The sequence below is a fragment of the Lichtheimia ornata genome, assembly GCF_029851405.1.
Source record: "Lichtheimia ornata isolate CBS 291.66 chromosome Unknown scaffold00009, whole genome shotgun sequence".
In the NCBI taxonomy this organism is placed as follows: domain Eukaryota; kingdom Fungi; phylum Mucoromycota; class Mucoromycetes; order Mucorales; family Lichtheimiaceae; genus Lichtheimia; species Lichtheimia ornata.
The window spans coordinates 504,980-524,372 of record NW_026695329.1 but is presented as its reverse complement, the minus strand read 5'-3'; the positions used below and the strand labels follow the sequence as shown (position 1 = coordinate 524,372).

Here is a 19,393-nt window from a genome sequence, read left to right as displayed (position 1 = left end):
GCTATATAATGACAGGAAGTAACAATGGGATTCACTGTGTAGCTATGCAAGATCTCCGTTTCCATTTTCATCTTCTCCTTCTACTCCAACATTGATCACAAGACAATATTAACTACGTATATCCACGAAGAAGTGAATAATATAAGAAACACATCTACACGAAGACCGAACCGGTAACACTGAAGACCCATGCATTGAGTGGTGCAAAGCAAGTACCTGGCAACGACAACCGTAGCATGGAAACCAATACCACCATACAGGCTGAGTCTCTCCGACCATGGCAACAAAATTTAAACGCAGCTGGGTATACACGACTTCAGCTGCGGATGGAACAAGGACGCCGCGTTTCTTCTGGTGGTGCTGCACTGTAAGTATTCGCATTCACCTATTCAGGATTTGGCTAATCCGCACCTTATTGTGTTTTAGTATCCTCCCCATGTGTCAAGAAGCAATCGATCTTTGGTGTAGCCAAGGCAAAGGAATCTGCTGGTTCACTCATTTTGGAGGTGCTTGCGGTAGTCTTCTGAAGACGTCCTAAGTGAAAGTGATGGGATCGTTGATTGTCATACATTCTGGATCTATATTCGTGTGTATGGACCATTGCGAGTAGCGTAAGCCTGGTACACTTGTAGCCGAGTCATTTCTAAGGTAATATGGTATCTCATCCTATTCATCATTTAACTAACAAGCTTTTTGTGCGTGTAGATACCATATCCGGTTTCGGGGCATCAAGCTTTCATTTTTGTTAACCCATCGCTTAAATCACCAACTGGTTGTTTCCATCCCCCGCTTTATAATGCATCGTCCACGTTGACATTTTGTATACTAGTAGTCTGCAATAAATGGCATGCATAGTCTCATTACATGGTTGTCAATCGATGCATGATCTCGTGGGTGATAGCGTTTTACATGTGAGCGATAAGGTAGATGGTTGCTGTGTGGAGAAGTGGCACTTGCCGGTTGTCATGAACCCTGGTAGCACTAATGTCAAAGACGCAGAAGGACTGGTTTGTGCAACAAAGACGAGAGCTTGAGAGGGGAGGATTTAATGCTTGCATGAATGACTGCTTTCCTTATACAATGCCTTGGAAATTAACCTTGTGCACGAGAACTTTCCATATGCCACAATGATGGCATTACTTAACGGGCGATGTTCATATTGGAAAGAATCTATTTGGAAGTTCAAAAGAGCACATACTTATGTCACCTACTACAAAAGGTCACCTTTTAAGCCGCAGGTAGCTTTATCATTTTGACTCAGTACTCTCCAAGATGCTTGACCACTTTATCAGCTCGATTAATCATGTCAACAATTCTCACGCCCACTCACATATATAAGAAGGCCGTTGTCACCAACACTGTCATACGCCCTTTCTTTCTACTTGTATTCATCCATGGCCTTTGGTAAGTCTCAAGGATAGTCTTTATTATGTGATCCCCAAAATGAGGGTGCTCATGCATCCATCCATGTACATAGCTCTACACATCATTGCTCTACCATTTGAAGCGCTCATTGGAGCCCTTTAGGGTAGGTACAGCTATCATTTATATATTATAAGGATGCCTAGTCTGATAGGAATGTGGGACTCCTTTGTAGGTGCCATAAGTGCATGAATGATGGTGTTCTTAAACTATGCCAGCGTGATAGGAGCTGCATAATCTCAACCGAAAATTTAGCTCTGTGATTGGCAAGCGGGGAATTCGGACGCCTTGATATCTGTTGCATGACTCGTAGTTGGTGCTGCCCCTGTTCTTCTCGTGTGAATCGACATTCCGGCTACGAAGGTAATGCAATGAGAATGCGTCAATGGATTTGAGTATTGAAATACCACCTACCTCTTACACAGAGATCTAAGGGGTTTTCCAACGAACCGCATCGCCAAAGTACAGTGGATTCATACATCAGCATCAGGAGCAGTTGACAACGTGGTCTGTGCCTCTATCAGTTTGCACTACGGAGGCTCTTCATGGAGTGGTGGCATTATTGGTACAAGCAAGACGCATTGCAAGAGACGGCAGATGGATAAGGCCTATACGTACATTGGGATGACAGCTATTGGTCGTCAAGACGAAGTTGGTGGTGTTGTCAAGGATGTTCCCGATTTGATCAGCTTCAGACAATGAAATGCGTCGAGATCCTGGCAACAAAGAAACAATGCAGCATTGTTGGGATGGCATGATCCTCAAAGCTATCGATAAATACAAGAGTACCGATGCGAATGGTAAGAGGTTTGGTTACATCATACATGACTTGCAGCTATAGCTATTGATCCATATTCATCGCATTACATGTAGATGGCATTGCACAAGCTCGATCAGAAATTAACCAGCAAAAACCCACCATGGTTGCAGGGCTCAACGAGAAGATCGACAATATGAGCAAGAGTGGACTTGTCACGTTTGATGATCGATCCTGGTTTCGAGAGGAATGCAGTACTACATTGAGTGATCAACGGGGATGAAAACGTTGACATGCTTCAAGAGGATGAGGGTAAGGAGGATGAAGATGATGAAAGACATGCTTATTCACCACAAGGAAATCAGTGACCGTTCGATTCGATTGCTCTATTGGAGACGATTGTTTATTGCCATTACCATCCCAGCTGATTGATGACATGTGGAAGAAGCATATGGGCGGATTTATCAGGTGTTGATTTTCGATCGCTTCGACTCAGTACTTCAAGATGCTTGACCATTTTATCAATTCAATCAATCATGACAACATTTCTCACGCCCACTCACAAATAAACACCAATGCTGTTGTCGCCAACGCTATCATTCGCCCTTTCTTTCTATGCATTTGGCCTTTGGTAAGTCTCAAGGATAGTTTTTTTTAACCAAAAGAGGGTACTCATGCACTCATCTCTTATGTAGCTCACTTCATTGCTTTATCACTTGGTGTGCTCATTGGTGCCTAATGACATTTGGCTTTGTTTCTTGATGGATCCTTCTTTGTGGTAAATATGACCATCATCTTCGTTTGTATATTGATGTATGTTATTAAAAGGATGCCTTGATGTACATTTGTAGGCAAAAGGCAACCCCAGCCTGATGGGAAATTTGGGGCTCCTTTGTAGGTGTTATAAGTAAGTGGATGCTGATGATGCCATTGGAGACACAGCAGTAACCAAATCTAAGTATACAGCAACCCAAAGACTCAAGCATGTCTGAGTACCGGTGCACTGTGAATCGATTGGCGCGCAATTCTTGGCTATCATGCATATAGACTCTGGACATCGCATCGTCATCATCCTCGGTAAGCATATGGGATCTTAGAGAAGATTTAGGTGGTAACCATGTCAATTAGATTTCCATCGATGAAGAGGAACGTGAACAAGGAGTACATACAAGATTGGGACAGCCAGGATGTACAGGAAGCAGAAAATGATGACATTTATGCCAAATGGTAAGCTGACCAAATTTCATGATGATGCATTCATTTACTTATTGATCCCACCTTTCATAGGAAGCAACGGCACGTTGAAGACCACAAGAACTACGCCACAGCAAGAACGAAAGTGAGTGAATACATGCATGTAACGTGTAACAATGCTTAGCTTACATCGTTGTATTATTCAAGGCACGGGAAAAGGCTATAGCAGCAGCGTTTGTTTCTTTTGGACATGTTTTCGGCCTTGGTTTGACCGACAGCCAAATGATGGATTATGTGATGACCCGAGCAGGTCTACCTGCACGCGTAGGTGTTTATAATCTTTCCTTGATGCGGTGGTTTGGAGATGCTTACTTTATTTCTCTAGCTATCATTTGATCATTTACACATGTTTCAACATCCTCATTATGATCACCAAGCAAAGGAAAAACGGTCGACTGGCATGTGATATACACCAGATACTTGGCGAAGTATACGGATGTGATCGAAGGTAAAAGCCAAGGTATTCGATGGGCCATTCCATTATACATTCGCAACAAATTAATCCTCTTGGATCTTCTATAGGGCCACAAACACCAAGTTTGACATGCTACTTTGGAGCACAATCATGGCAGACGTGAAATCAAGTCATGGACAAGTTAAAAGCATAATGGCGGCTGATGTTGTTGGTAAAGCTAACATTTGGGTTTTCATGAGTTACAAGGGAAATGATATCTAACTACCGTCAATTGTAGGCACTACAGGATACATTTACTTGCTCGCCTTGACGAAGGATGTCTACATCCCCATTTTGATCGATGCTATTTTCTTGCCTGTGGAGTTTTGTGAACCGAAGCTGTTCGAAAGGACTTTTATTGCAGAATTGCATCGGATCAAGCGTATCGTTATGACATCTAACGGTATGGCATGGCGCCTTCTTGGGAAGGTTCATGATTCATCAAGGCCTGCCCCTCGATACGAACCAGCCAAGTTTCACCTACTACAGTCATTGAAGAATCCAAAGCTTATCTCAAGGCTCTTTACACCGTGCAACAATCGCAAACGCTCAATTGACTATGTTAACCCATAAACCTATATATGCTCCCTTCCTCTATGTCAACTTCTATGAGATCTCAAACTTTATCAATATACATTTTTATATATGCTGATCATTTCTCATTTAACAATGATACCATGTTTATTAACAAAGAATGGCTACAAAGACCATTAAAAGATGTTTGTGATATAGCATGTTTTGTAAGAGGTCCAGCGAGGAATTTATTTTGTGGAGCGAATAAAGGTGCTCATTATATACAGACATACAAAATTTTACATCAATAAGAAAAGGGTAGAAGTAATAAAGCGTTTGAAGGGGGGAAACAATTGGCTATCATGTACGTAGATATATACAGTCATTTAGCATAAAGCACAGTCATTGGATGCATTGGCTAAGGCAAGAGGGCAGTTATCAAACATGCCATTTACGCCTTGACCACCATTGCCCCACCAGTCGGGGGTGTATCCTGATCCTGTAACGACACCAAAGATAACAATAGCACCAATAGCAACGGCGCTATCAAATGCAGCCGAGGTAATGTAATTATACTTGCTCCACCATTGGTACTTGTAGCGACGTAGATACCACATGAAAACAAAACCAGCAGCACACCAAGCCGAAAAGTTGAGTGGTACAGCTGGTGGCATCATACCAGTGGCGTTAAGGATAACTGGAATGTGAACGTACTTGAGCCATTGAACGTTTGGCCATTTTTTGTGTGCCAACCAGAATGGGACAGGTAGGAGGAAACCAATGAGGAAGAACCAAAGCATTGAATTATACACTGATCCAGGCCCAAACATCTTGCGAGGACTCACAACACCCCAAACGATAGATGCCGAATAAAAGGTGCGTGCCGAAGGACATGTGAATGGGTATCCAGCGTCAGTGCAAATGTCAGGCACCGTATCCATTAACCAGCGTGCTGTTACGAGGTTTATGATACCAGCAATGATGGTGCCCACTGTTTGAACCATGTACATGGCTTTTGGAGGGATCTTGGTATAATGGCCGAGCTTGAGATCATTAACAAATTGCAAACATTGATACATGGAGATGTAGCCATACGTCTTGAAGGTCACGTTGCCAATAGGGTTGCCGGGAAGTGCAAAACCAATGATCAATTCGGTGATCACGTTGAGACCAGGTTGTTGATTTGTCAATGCTTGGATGATGCCAATGGGAAGTACAAAGAAAGCAGCAAGACCAGCAGCCAAAAAGATACCCCACCATGGTAATTGCATGGGCCAACAATAAATCACTGCAAATGAAACACCAAACGCAACGATGAAGGTAGCAATGTACCACCATTGAGGGACTTCGGGATATGCACGCATGAGCTTGCCATGGATGTCCATGTCTTCTTCACGTGAGCGCTTGTATTGAGTGATGATGTCTTTGCCATGATACAAGATGGTATGGGAAATCACAGCCGTAAGACCAGCAAATCCAATGCCGTATGTAAATGCAAAGAAGCTTGTCATGTACAAGGGGCCATATTCAGCGTAGGCTGTTTCGTTGAGCGTTCTTTCAGGAGTGAGTACCATCGAGTTGTTCCATGGCTCACCAAATTTATCGAAAAGCTCTTGAGTGATAATAGGGAACTTTTGTGCATCCCAAACGTTTGAATAGTACAAAGCAGGCGAGATGATCCATGCGACAATAACAAAGCCAACAGCAACATTGCCGATAGCCCACCATGGCACCACAAGAGGCGATTGAAGGTATGAGACAATTGTTGACCAGTCGAATGTCACAGCCAACATTCCCAAGCCATTGAAGCCGCCCGTTAATTGTGCAAGTGTGCGATTTTCGGTGTTGATCCAGCAAGCCCACGAGAAGAATGTGAGGATTTGGAAGAAGTAACCTGGCAACCAATAGTATACGAACATGGCACAAAAGCAATACAAGAACCATCGCATGCGAGTAGGTCCGGTCCAATCCCTAAAAGTATATATAGCGTTTAAAAAGAGGCCATTCGAGTTGGTTTATATTGACTTTGGTTGCTTTACTTACTTGTCAGCAATGTGGAATGAGCGAAACAAAGAGATGTTTGCGAGGTTACCAGGCCACACCATCTATGCATCAATAAAAATAAGCACATTAGATAAAAGGATAGCAGCAGCATGATGACTTTTGACATACCGAAGGCGGGTATACGAGAAAGCGTCGACAAAGACCAGCGAGACCATAACCCAAGAGCTAAAAAGAAAATCCAACCATCAGCTACATGCCACAAAATAAGGTTGTACATTATACGAGCGTACCTGAGTTGTCCAAATAAGCAGCAAACCACCACCCCATCCAATGTCTTGGCCATACCACAGGCGTTGAATGGTAATGATGTCGACGGCGTAAGCAGTATTTACACTGCAATTGGCCATGACGGTGATAAGCACGTGTTCTTTCATGTTGAAGGGACCAGGGTTAAAGAAACGGGACTTAGGAATAACCTTCTCCATGATCTTGCCAAGAGGAAAGCTGATCAATTGGATCACCAAAGGTGTGACAACCATAGCGTTTTGTCGGAACCAAAAGAACTGGTTGATAAAGGCCAATGCACAGCAAAAGATAATAGAAAGGAACCACATGCGAAAAGTGTATACGGGTAATGTTGGATCATCCGTGCTATCAATGATGTGTCGTGTTCAGCATCATTTCTTGTTACATGCTTGTGAAGAGGTATCCATGTACTTACTTTGGCACTACAAGCCGGACTTCTTCGATGGGAGAGTCTTCTTCATCTTCGCTATGTGCATGGATGGGCTCCACATCATAGTCATCGTTATATTTGTCGTGCAGCGTAGTGGTGGGAGGTTTCTCAGAGAGCGAGTTGGCAGAGACCTGCTCATTTAACTCATGTTTGGTATCATGTTCCATCATAAATAAAGCTGATGACGTTGCTGAAAGTAGGGTCAAACAGCAAACGAGAAGAAGGGGATGATAACAAAAAAGAAGAAAAGGTTGCCCAAAGGATTGGGTGACATTGCTTTGTCAAGGTATTTAAATAATAAGCTCACAGAGATGTCTTCCCATCGTCAGATGGGATTTTGTGTTCTGATAGGCGATTTCTTTTCCCATCGTCACATCTATCTACCAGGCACATCAATCAATGGATACGATATTTGGCTTTGTGTGAACATTGTTGCACAGAGGAGCTGTTGCCTAGCAACATCACTATGGCCGACCGGAATAATGCATCATCTCAGCACCTGTGGCGCCTCGATAGTTTTTCTCTACATTGGGATGTATTACCAAATTTCTTCCCTAAAAATGGTGATTTGAGTCTGTTAAGTTGTTTGCATATGAGCATGTCTTTGGATATTTGCCACTAATGGCAGGTCGCTCTGCTAAAAAGGACAGTTATCTCCTTTTTCGACCAAGGCATCTGTTGCCATGTAACACAAAGACTACAGCACCCATAAACAGCTACAGCACATCAATGCCGACAGCCTAACAACGCGCTATTAAAGATGGGACAGCACCGGGTGGATATCATTTACAAAAGAACAACTCCATGTGTGTGTTTTCCTTTGTATTATTGGCGCTACATCCCTTCGGTCGAGTGCGATTCGTGATCTGATGCATTAAAGCGGAGAAGTGCTTATAGAACCTTTCTCACAAAATGTGTCACATGGCAACAAGAGCTTACATGTACCACGAGAAGTATTGATTTTGGATATCGTTGTATAAGGCTATTGCTGGCTAAAAGCTCAAGTCGTTTGTGTGCATGGATATGCAGCTTGAGACATCATGATCAATGATAAGCAGGGGTTCCCAATGTATGGTACAGCAATCTCATCATTAAAATAGAGAGCATTTGACCATCAGCTATATAGTAGATGGGGATCTCATACGCATTAATACGTTGGCCTTTATTGACAAGATGAACAACGTGCACGAGTATCCCCGACCCTATCCGATTGTGCGTTGACAAAGAGTGAGCTTAGGGGATACCTCGAATACTCAAATACTGCCACCAGGATGTATCACACTAGACGTTGACATCAACTTTTTTCCTCTCTTGTGCTCATTCAGGGAAATATGTTCAAATCAAGAAGTGCATCCTAATTCAGCCTTCTCTAAAATTTGCCCTAATCTTTGGATAGAGTTACAGCTCACGAGATAGAGGAGCCATGATAAGAAGGTGACTGACCTATGATCGGTTGCTGAGTATTATGTATCACCCATGCTGTCCTATGGGCACACCTATTTACTTATTCTCACGGGAAGCAGCAGTTTCTCTTTCCCGCTCTTCTTAGAAGACAAGAAGATGAATTGTATATCGGCCATCCTCGGAAGTCAATGTCATTGGTGCAATGGAACCCAGCATAGAGATGATAAATAAGGCGTCAACTGTCAAAAGCTCCCATAATGTATCTTTCGTTCATCACCGCTGCCAATCCCAGTATCTGGTATATCATGTTTCACTCACATGGGCTGATTTCGTACATTCACACTTCCTTGCAAGGAAATTTTGTTCCTAAAGAGGTGGTAATGTAGTGGAGTACACTAGCAGCAGGTGCAATCACATCACCATGCTCACACACTCTTGAGTAGGTTTATTGATTTTCCACCTTGCTGCACCCTGATGGTAATTGTCCTTATTAGTAGACGTTTGCACGATGTACAAGCATCCCACAAATGTTTTCAAGTCATCCCCTTTCCAAGACTATGGTACGTTATTGGTAACATGGAGGTGATAGAAACTACTACAATGACCTTTTCTAATGGCATGCCTTAATTCATTATACGTGGTTTCTTATTATGGCATCAAAGGTCGACCTGATGCAGAACAGCTTTTGACTTGAATGCTGTGTCACGTGTACTCACAAAATCCAGGCACATGCCAGCGTAAGGTGGGATAGGGAATCGGGTACTACATGTAGCGACCTATAGCCACGTTGTGTGTAAAAAAAAGTCATCAATCAAAGGCACACCTGTGGGATCCTTTGTACACAGCAAGACATAAGTGCATCCTTGGTTATACAATGAATCCAATTCCATGTCATTGTATGTATCGATGTCAACAATGAGCTCAACGTGATTGTGAGAATGAACAAAGATTATGGATGACCTTTATTGTATTAAATGAATGACATGATTGATGTATGCTTACAACGAGGTCAAAGGAGGGAGGGATTTATATAACAAAGAATCATGCAGAATGGGTTGCTGGAGGGGCATTGTGAAACATTTCATTGGATCGCCATATCCCGCCTCGCCATGCCGCCATCATGTGCTTACTCCTTCTCACGTGTTTCGCTTCTTTGTCTTTTCGTCTCCTGTGTCAACCACCGTCAACGCGACACATTTCACCTTGCTCTTTCTCTGTCATTCACATCCAGTATTGCTTCCACGAGTACGGCATTGCCAATGGGAAACACGAGTAGCTGTGGTGCTTGTACCTCGTCTTGTTGTCAGGATTGTTTCGGAAGTAAGGCATTCAAGGACCAGGCCATTTGCAAACGGTGAATTCACACCTTGTTCTTGTGGAATAGAACGTCATCGAAATGGGATCTATGAACCACTCTTGCAAGACAATGAGCGTGATGCGATAGCCGAACTTTTACGGTTTCTCGAAAGTAAGAGTTGATATGCATATACATACATGCCATGATGTTGCCATACTGAACCCCCCCTAAAACGTGGTAGATCGCAGCCGTACCAACTTTTTCCGAGGTGAACCACTTCAGGCTCTTACAACTTTGGCATATTCGGATAACGTGGATTTACAACGATCGGCTGCACTTGCATTTGCTGAAATTACCGAGAAAGGTAGTAGAAGAGAGGATGATGCTGAAGGTGTATGCATTGATGGTTGACTTGTGGGGTATGTATGGTAGATGTATCTCAAGTTGGAAAGGAAACGTTGAATCCCATTCTTTTCTTGTTACAATCGCATGATGTGGAAGTACAACGTCCGGCGAGTGCTGCCCTGGCAAATCTAGCAGTCAATAGTAAGTAATGGAAGATTCCTTTCGCCCTGAATCGTGTTTCATGCTCAACGCACACAAATATTGATCCATTTACTATAGCGGAGAATAAGCTGTTGATTGTCAAACTCGGAGGTCTTGAACAATTGATCCGCCAAATGGGAAGCCCCAGTGTCGAAGTTCAATGCAATGCAGTGGGTTGTATCACAAACCTTGCTACACATGGTAAGTCATGGATGATGGACGGCACAATGATTTATTCGCATGGGAGCTTATTTTATGTGTACATACGTCAGATGATAACAAGGTCAGGATCGCCAAGTCGGATGCTCTTAGGCTGTTAGTGGATCTGGCACGTTCAAAGGATCAACGAGTACAACGCAATGCTACAGGTGCCCTTCTCAACATGACACATACTCGTAAGTGTATAGTAAATGATAACAACAAATCCATTTAATGATTGGTCCCATCATTATCGTAGAGGATAATCGACAGCAATTGGTGAACGCGGGTGCTATTCCTGTGCTAATCAGCCTTTTGAGCTCGCAAGATGCGGATGTCCAATACTATTGCACGACAGCCTTGAGCAATATTGCTGCTGATGGTATGCTATGGAACGATGGTGCAACATGACCATACGACTTACGCCAACTACGTATCATAGGTATGAACCGTAAAAAGCTGGCGCAAACGGATTCAAGGCTTGTTCAATATCTCATTGCCCTGATGGAAACCAAAAGTCTCAAAGTACAATGCCAAGCAGCCTTGGCTCTCCGAAATTTAGCATCGGATGGTAAGCATTGAAAGGAGCATGAATTATACCTCTCCTCTCTCTCTGACAACCCATTGATAGAAAAGTATCAACTTGAGATTGTTCGATGCAAAGGTCTTACTCCATTGTTGCGCTTGCTCAAGTCGTCATTCCTTCCACTCATCCTATCATCGGTTGCATGTATCCGCAATATCTCTATTCATCCTGCCAACGAGTCGCCAATCATTGAGGAAGGATTTGTGAATCCATTGATCGAGCTACTATCCTATGACGACAATGAGGAGATACAATGCCATGCCATTTCAACGTTGCGTAATCTTGCGGCAAGCTCTGAAAGGAACAGGAAAGCCATTGTGGAAGCGGGAGCGGTGGAACGTATCCGTACCTTGATTCATCGTGTACCTGCAAGTGTACAAACGGAGATGACGGCAGCTATTGCTGTTTTGGCGTTGAGCGACGAATTGAAGCCACAGCTACTAAGCATGAGCATCTTGCAAGTTCTGGTGCCCTTGACGGCAAGTACCAAAATGGAGGTGCAACGCAATTCAGCAGCTGCCATCGGAAACCTGAGTTCAAAAGGTATGATATTTAGCCATGGTGATGGGGTGCTTCTATTATATCACCTTGCTCAGCAATATACTTTTTGTCATATTAGCCAAGGATTATTCGCCGTTTGTAGACGTGTGGACTTCACCAGCGGATGGCTTACGACATTTTCTGATACGTTTTCTTGATGAGAATCAAAGCGTCGCGCTTCAACATATTGGTGTTTGGACAATTGAGCAATTCTTGGAAGGAAATGGTGGGTCGAATGATTGTGCATGAAAAGGGAAAAGGAAGGTATCTTAAAAGTTGCTGTGAATAGATCCGGAGCTGGTATCAAAGATTGCAAGTACATCTGAGATTGTAGATTCTGTCACACGCATTGCCAAGTCGCCCGACCTTTTACGACAAGCTCCACCTGAAGATCCTGCCGATGATTTGGACGGCGACATTGTTGGCCTTGCAAAACGCGTGGTCAGTGCGCTTAGTAACGTTGATGCTAAAAAATAAAGTTTACCCCTCATTTTCATTTCCATCATACATACCCCAGATCCATTGTATTGTATAGTTAAGCTTTTGCTGGATGAATGCCGATGTATATTGATAAACCCCCGAAAGAAGGTTAGAATACCCGCATGATCTACGATGCTAGTCGCGTGCAATTCCCATACACAATAAGTCATTAAAAATATCCTCAAAAGGGCAAGGTATTAAGACATGTACGCCCATGAAAAGCAAAAAAGTTTGATTTACTAAGAACTACGTGTATATGAGACATAAAAAAGCGTACATTTGCGGATGGATTAAACATGACACATAGGGATTAATAATAGTGGTTGTGTTGCATGGCAGTATTAAGACCAGTGGTAGAGGATAAGGTGATAGTATCATTCTCTGCTACGCGATATCGGTGATCCTCGGTAGAGGAAAGGTTGCGAGGTGGTGCACGAGCAATGCTTGTCATGGCGTTGTAGTTTAGCTGATCCTCGTCTATTTGGCTTCGGATGGTCTCGCCACCAGAAGTAATAAACTCAGGCATGTCTTTGATGTCACCAAGGCTATACTTTGGCTTGCTATCGACTGCTGTCCATCCGCTTCCCATGCTGGTATGTTGTGTAGCTTGCCATTTGCTTTCAGATTGAGTGGCTGTGGTAGTCTCGTTGGTACCAGAGGATGTTGACATATGGTGGGATCGATTTGCGGAAGTACCACCACCCGATGAAGATCCAAAGCTGGCAGCAAGTGTGGCAAGTTTAGGGCTATATCATGAGATGTCAATAATATGCATAGTGTAGCTGAAATGATAATCCAATGATACGTACTTGAGCACAATACCCAAAAAGATAGCTGCTGTTGCAGCAACACCATTGAACATCCAAACACAGGCAATGGCAACATTCTCGGCAGTGTTTTTAGTAATAGGAATGCGACATGCTGCATATAAGATCATGATGACAGCAAATCCTGTCAAGCAGGCACTTCCAGCCACGATGATAATTTTGACCTACCAACAAGGTTCACCTTTTAAGCATGACAATCCATCAACGTGGTAAGTTTGTTATTTACCTTTAGTGTTCCTAATTTGACCTTTCGTATACAAACTTGGCCTTGTTGTCGTTCATGCAAATGGCGTGTCAAAAGACGCAAGAGACGTAGGCCTGCGAATAAGATGAGGATACCCAAGCAGCCTGTATAGAATGTCCAGAACCAGTACAATGCATTGGTGAAGCCTTCTGCCATGACATAATCTTGTTTGTTAGCGTAGACACCAGCAGCAATGGAGCAAACATTGTTTGTGAAATGAGGGCCCACGATAAAGATCAAGCAGACACCATCAATGATAATCGGTGATCGTACCCAGCGATTGTAAACCGTCTTGTTACTCTATTCACACACGCACGCATGCGCGATCACATAAAACACGTGAATACACATGGCATTCTCAAGGAGGAGGATGGAAAAGGGGGGTAGAAAAAAGAATGGTTACTTACATCGGACAACGTGTGAGCGATGCCAAATAGATAGCATGCCAGGGCGCCAATACCAAAGTGCCAAGGAAATTCAAACATGACTATAGGACAACAACGAGGGGCGTGTCAATGACTATTTGAATAGCTTTCTTTCTCAAGCACATACATGAGCGGAATGCGACATTGGGAGCAACATCAGTGACCATAATGATGGCATGGATCATACGCACTAGCCATTCGAAATGAGTCCACGTGCAACTGGCGCCAAAAGCGATATCACTTACGTATGTTAAACGCTGTACCAAAGACGATCATCGATTCGATCGGCTTGGGCCTAGGAAAACCAGTACGACAATCGAATACGGTTTGATTCAAGAGGATGATGCGATAGTAACCGAGGATGGCAGCTGTAAGATGGCATGAATCAATATTTTACTGCTACTGGTGTTGTTGTTGTTGTTGTTGCTGTTGATGCAAAGACATTTACCCATTGTACCGACGAGGCCTGAAAATGCTGCCAATGCAATATAGAATGGGACCATGTGTTGTTCTTCTTCGCAGCCATAGACAGTGAGACGCCAATCACAATGACATACGCCATTATCATCGCATATCTTCCAAAAGCCGTCGTATGATGCAGACATTGTTGTCGTTATCGATTAAAAGACTGGAGGACGCAGCAGCAGCAGGTGTGAGATGAGAAAGGAGAAAGACGGCCGAGGAACAAGTAGGAGTAGTAGGCAATTGGGAAAGGGTGTGTTATATCCTGTCGTCGTGTTATTTTATATGTGGTGAGAATAAAATGGATGATTGTGCCCCTCCTCTTCTGGATGGGAAATCTATATGACACTATGTAAAATGTCGCATCTTTTTGTACCTGGTCTTCTGCACGATCAAAGGTGATTCCCCCCTTGGCCGTAGTTCGCTCTCAGACAAAGTGTGAGGAAGGAGGCAAAAACGTAGAAAACAGGAGAAGAAAAGAAAAAGAATATACCACGACGCTGTTGCGTGCCACAGCCTTTTTGCTCATGTACAATTTACTTGTGGTTGCACTCAGGCATAATATTGCATATGTGTTGCCTTTGACCGTGCGAGGGATCCATTGACAATTGCCATCTTCCCGGATGAAAGAACGTGATGGATATCCAAAACAAGGGATCTGGTGGAATAAAGGTGTGGCTGGATCAGCACATTTTTTAATATTGGACGTTAGGCTTGTTGCACACTGCGGAGATCTCTCTCCCTCTGGTATCCTGCCGTTGTTGCTACTCAAGGGTGCATTGCCTTTGTCTCAATGGGGGAAGGATAAGATATTGAAATACACAATAAAAAGGCGCGATTTTCGACAAACGCTTTCCCCCCCATCCATGCGGAGGTGGAGCTATCACTTACTCTTTGTATTCTACCCCATCCAACAAAACAACAACAGCCACCTTTGTTGTATGTGTGGTGTGATGGTATGTATGTATCATGGATCTGGTTCTGCTTCATATTGAATATACAACAACACCCATTCAAGATGAAGAAGGAAATAATGGTAACGTTGATCTCTTATCACGATTGGAAATGATTATTGTGCTGCTGCCGTGATGGGGTATTTAGGATTGAATGGGGACCCCTTCCCAAATGTGTCACCCTACTTTATTATGCATTTGTTGTCCGCCAAGGATTCCCCAATGCCCTATCAGCGATTCGTGCCTGTAGCAGGAAGAAGGAAAGGTGATTACAAAATGCTATTCATCCTGGCGGTAATTACTACTACGCCTGAGCACACTCATAGTCAAAACCCCCTTCCTGTTATCCCTGCGTATTATTCCCATGTAACAGTGAGCGGATCATTTTCTCGAAAAGGGAGTACCTTGTGTCCACTCTATCATCAACTGCTATCATCCATTGCAACCTTGACTTCTTTACAGTGTTTGATTTCATTTGATTTACTACAATGTGAGAAGCTAGTCTACTATCATTGTTGCTGCATAATGTACGCTCTCTTAAGTATTATGCTATTGCTAACGCCATTACTCCTTTTCATGCAGTGAGATGCATCCATGTGCTGCTTTGCTTGTGTTATGGATAAAGAGAGGTAAAAAGAAAAACAAGGTATGTGATCTGACAAGTGACCATGCTTACCCCACATGTGTGATAGACAATGATGTTTGTTTCATGTCAACGCATGACCGAAATCCCCGCTTATCGACCTGTGCACCACCAAATGAGAAAGCCGTGGTAAACTTTCTTTTGAGAAAACACTCATACCCCGTTGCACACCCCACGTTATGGCCATTGCTCGTTCACCAACGTATAATTACCAAGACTATGTCCCAGTGGATGATATCGCATGCCCCATTTGCGACTTTCCTTGTCCTTCTCTTCAAACTCTCAATACTGTAAAGTGTACAACGCACACACGTGTCTTTTCATGGCAAACCCGCTAATGCATAACTGCCCACCTCATTGATAGCATCTAGACACAGCCCACACCGAAGAAGATTCCAAGGGAGCATTACTGTCATGGTTCCGCACAGCACAACAGAAAGTTCAGACGACGTTGACTCCCCGCTCACCACCTTCTTCCTCGTCGTCTTCACCAGGAGGGGGTGGAAGTAGTGTCGAACGATCTTTGAAACAACTCTTCGATCCCTCACTCATGAACAGCTTCAGCAACTTGAATCTCGGCAACGGCAACCCTGTTTACTTTGCTTCCGATGCCGAACGACAGCAAACAGACCTGTATGTCACAAGAGACCACTGGCAACGAGAGGGCCCAAACGACATATGCAGCTTATCGGGTTGTGGACGTTCGCTTGGTAGACTCAGCAAGCAACATTGTCGACAGTATGTATCCTATCATTGGTATAGCAACATGGACATGGCATTGATATCAATGTTTCAGGTGTGGCAAACTCTTTTGCGATCCACATACACAATATGAGATGAAGCTCGATCGAATGGCTAGGCACGATCCCGTAAACGGCGTATGGTGTCGTGTGTGTGCTGCATGTTTTGCTTCAAGAACTGGATACATTGATCATCATGGTGCAACGAGGAATTTGACTGCGACATTCATCAAGAGACGAGAGAAGGCTATTGATCGTGTACATCTCGAGAGTAATAGGTTGGAGAAGAGATTGGAAAAGGTAAACATGGATTTCATTTGTAATGGAAGAGTGATTGATTGATATACAATAGCTCGCTCGAATTCATCATGCCGCTGATACCGGAGCCAAAATAGAACGCGCTAGCCCAAGTCCATCCCTTGCAAGCTTATCATTGGATCGATCGGATTCAACATCGGATAGCAGTCTTGGTAGCAGTGTCATGTCACCACGCGCAGGATTTGTGTCGAGTGGGAATAGTATCCTAAGTATGAAGTTGAAGTATCGAGGTATGCATCGTGATCCTTGTCAGGCAATGCATGATCTACTCACGTGAATGCTTGATTATGGTAGATGGCGAGCAAACCGTGACAAAGTGGGAAGATGACAAGTCCGTGATACAATGTCCTTTATGCTCGTGAGTGAACTTTTTGGGAAAAAAAGGAGGAAGTGATATCATGGCTCATTGTTGACTTTGTCGAAAAAGGTGTGCTTTTACAATCACGAATCGCAAGCATCATTGTCGTCTTTGTGGTCGTATTGTATGTGGAAATGCTCGTTGTTCGAAAATGATACCCCTATTCTTGAACATGTCATCAGGTATTTGTTTCTTTGGATCATTCATGGTCTTCGTAAAGCTAATGACTCTTTCAAGAGGGCTTTGATCAAGAACCAGTTGGAGATACCAGAGCATGTCGTGAATGCCAGCGACTTGTCTTTAGGTAAGCATGACTCTTTCAACATTGTTTACATCGTCGACTCACACGATAAAAAAGACGAAAGCTTAGATACGAAGAAGCCATGAATCCTGCACCCATTGTACAGCTATATAATCAACTCGTCATCACACGACAAAATATCGAGAAGCAGTTACCCCTCTTTCATGATATCATTGTACTATTAGAGTAAGTACTATGCGGTAGCTCGTTGTATTTGAACATGATTAGTAACCAATTGTTCCAGTAAGGAAAAGATCTCAAAGCAATCCAAAGAGACGTTTCAACGAGCTGGAAAGATTCGCAAATCCCTACTCGACAACTTTGCACTATTTGACGCGTTGGCCAAAAGGATCAAGACGCTTCCAGCGAGCTCATCGGCTTTTCGTCGTCTTCAAAGCAATGTTTGTACAGCAGCCAATATGTACTTGCAGCAAAACATGTTACCCCTTCAAATGTTACCGAGAATCCTCAAACCAGCAGAGAAAAGGAATGGATCGAAAAGGATCAATGGATCGGCATCGTCGTCAAGGGTACAGGAATTACAGCTGCAGCTGCAGGCATTTCAGGAACAGCAAATGCTGGTGGAAGGATATATCAAGGAAGCACAGCAAGCTCGCAAATTTGATGATGTGAAGCTGTTGAAACAAAGCCTTGATGAGCTGGCAGTAGAAACAACGCGACTACAAGCTGATTTAGCTGCCGAATTATAGTGATGTACATTAGGGTTGTTTTCAATGAAGCGGTAGTCTTTTTCTAATATCGATCATCATGCCACCTTCATTTGTAACTTGTTGATTTTATTATCCTTCTTCCTTTCTCGGTGTCCCATAATCATTAATGTCCCATCCTATTATTGTATTCCATATGTTGTTGAAAAGTAATCAATACCCCATACACGTTTTCAACTTCATGATCCTCACAAGATATGCTCCACTCGAATGACTACCATGCATGAATAAAAGATGGTTGGCAGCAGAAGGTTAACATCAACCCCGCGACAATGCCTATTGTATAGCTCCATTCAATTGCAATCGTTTGCTACTTACCAATGTCAGTTTTCAGTTACCTTATTCAACCATACCCATGAACGAAACACTTGCCTGATTTCTTATTTATAGAGACGATGGTCACCACATTCACAACAATGACAATTACAATGATCACCTCATTCATAATAATGACAACGATAACGACAGCGAGATTCAAAGAAAAGAAGCCTGAAAGATCACACTCTTTTCAAATTGTGTGCTTTGGATATTGGGTGACGATGAGATTGACGCCTACTGGCGAGCTCGAGTACGAGTACGAACGATGACGGACGACGACTACGACGATGGTTGTGGCAATGTAGCAAGATAGTTAGATGAAATAAAGCATTTTTTGTTTATTACACGCTTGGACTTTGCTAGCTTGTGGATTACATACTATTGCTTCGAAGATGGAATAATAAAGGTGGTCCGGTTATCGGTCATGCAAGAAGTACATGGCTTTTGTGATGTACAATAAGGAGGGAAGGGAAGTGGGATGAGCTTGAGAAGAGAAAAAGTGAAGAGATCCCTCCATTGAGTATCAGGATGAGTGACCCATTCAATATGTATACGTATCTTTTTACATATACAAATTGGTTTATGCAGCTCGACTTTCTTCTACATGCAAATGTGATGCATACCTTGACACACCTTCATTATTGGATGCTGTTTACTTACGTACCTTCACAAAAGGCAATCATCATCATCATCCATTTGTGTAAGTAGCAACCTGTCAAGGACGTGCCTGTGTAACCACCACGTACCGTTTCACTCAGCTCTTCATCTTTCCGTTAATGCAGCCGACACCATCCACTAGGAAAAAGCAACTCCATCACGCTTACAGCATAGGTAAAACATAAAGGTGCCTGTATCTCCAAACTTTACAATGAAACGTGGGGTTTT

The 19,393-nt window shown here is 43.2% G+C and overlaps 7 protein-coding genes across 7 annotated transcripts; 5 read left to right on the top strand and 2 right to left on the bottom strand.

Moving 5' to 3' along the window:
* Positions 1-326: 326 nt before the first annotated feature.
* Positions 327-2,124, top strand: O0I10_003072 (uncharacterized protein; the record flags this gene model as incomplete). The annotated part of the gene is made up of 5 exons (XM_058483146.1): positions 327-367; positions 1,220-1,238; positions 1,478-1,528; positions 1,736-1,785; positions 1,848-2,124. The coding sequence occupies 5 exons, from the start codon at positions 327-329 to the stop codon at positions 2,122-2,124; spliced, it is 438 nt and encodes a 145-aa protein (XP_058346235.1).
* Positions 2,125-2,155: 31 nt separating this feature from the next.
* On the top strand, positions 2,156-2,462 carry O0I10_003071 (uncharacterized protein; the record flags this gene model as incomplete). The annotated part of the gene is made up of 2 exons (XM_058483145.1): positions 2,156-2,222; positions 2,296-2,462. 2 exons carry the CDS (start codon positions 2,156-2,158, stop codon positions 2,460-2,462), a joined length of 234 nt encoding a protein of 77 aa, XP_058346234.1.
* Positions 2,463-3,317: 855 nt separating this feature from the next.
* On the top strand, positions 3,318-4,444 carry O0I10_003070 (uncharacterized protein; the record flags this gene model as incomplete). The annotated part of the gene is made up of 7 exons (XM_058483144.1): positions 3,318-3,406; positions 3,467-3,518; positions 3,581-3,697; positions 3,850-3,881; positions 3,956-4,059; positions 4,126-4,290; positions 4,377-4,444. The coding sequence occupies 7 exons, from the start codon at positions 3,318-3,320 to the stop codon at positions 4,442-4,444; spliced, it is 627 nt and encodes a 208-aa protein (XP_058346233.1).
* Positions 4,445-4,786: 342 nt separating this feature from the next.
* O0I10_003069 (OPT family small oligopeptide transporter) lies at positions 4,787-7,307 on the bottom strand (the record flags this gene model as incomplete). The annotated part of the gene is made up of 5 exons (XM_058483143.1): positions 4,787-6,371; positions 6,444-6,505; positions 6,573-6,629; positions 6,695-7,055; positions 7,126-7,307. The coding sequence occupies 5 exons, from the start codon at positions 7,305-7,307 to the stop codon at positions 4,787-4,789; spliced, it is 2,247 nt and encodes a 748-aa protein (XP_058346232.1).
* A 2,496-nt stretch (positions 7,308-9,803) lies between these two features.
* Positions 9,804-12,188, top strand: O0I10_003068 (uncharacterized protein; the record flags this gene model as incomplete). The annotated part of the gene is made up of 11 exons (XM_058483142.1): positions 9,804-9,864; positions 9,929-10,012; positions 10,083-10,205; positions 10,274-10,387; positions 10,466-10,588; positions 10,660-10,782; positions 10,845-10,967; positions 11,028-11,156; positions 11,217-11,714; positions 11,791-11,937; positions 12,001-12,188. The coding sequence occupies 11 exons, from the start codon at positions 9,804-9,806 to the stop codon at positions 12,186-12,188; spliced, it is 1,713 nt and encodes a 570-aa protein (XP_058346231.1).
* Positions 12,189-12,501: 313 nt separating this feature from the next.
* Positions 12,502-14,292, bottom strand: O0I10_003067 (uncharacterized protein; the record flags this gene model as incomplete). The annotated part of the gene is made up of 7 exons (XM_058483141.1): positions 12,502-12,937; positions 13,001-13,182; positions 13,245-13,562; positions 13,670-13,749; positions 13,815-13,877; positions 13,933-14,055; positions 14,136-14,292. The coding sequence occupies 7 exons, from the start codon at positions 14,290-14,292 to the stop codon at positions 12,502-12,504; spliced, it is 1,359 nt and encodes a 452-aa protein (XP_058346230.1).
* A 1,632-nt stretch (positions 14,293-15,924) lies between these two features.
* O0I10_003066 (uncharacterized protein) lies at positions 15,925-18,172 on the top strand (the record flags this gene model as incomplete). The annotated part of the gene is made up of 9 exons (XM_058483140.1): positions 15,925-16,035; positions 16,110-16,483; positions 16,542-16,785; positions 16,838-17,033; positions 17,098-17,161; positions 17,231-17,343; positions 17,399-17,465; positions 17,520-17,648; positions 17,707-18,172. The coding sequence occupies 9 exons, from the start codon at positions 15,925-15,927 to the stop codon at positions 18,170-18,172; spliced, it is 1,764 nt and encodes a 587-aa protein (XP_058346229.1).
* Positions 18,173-19,393: the final 1,221 nt, after the last annotated feature.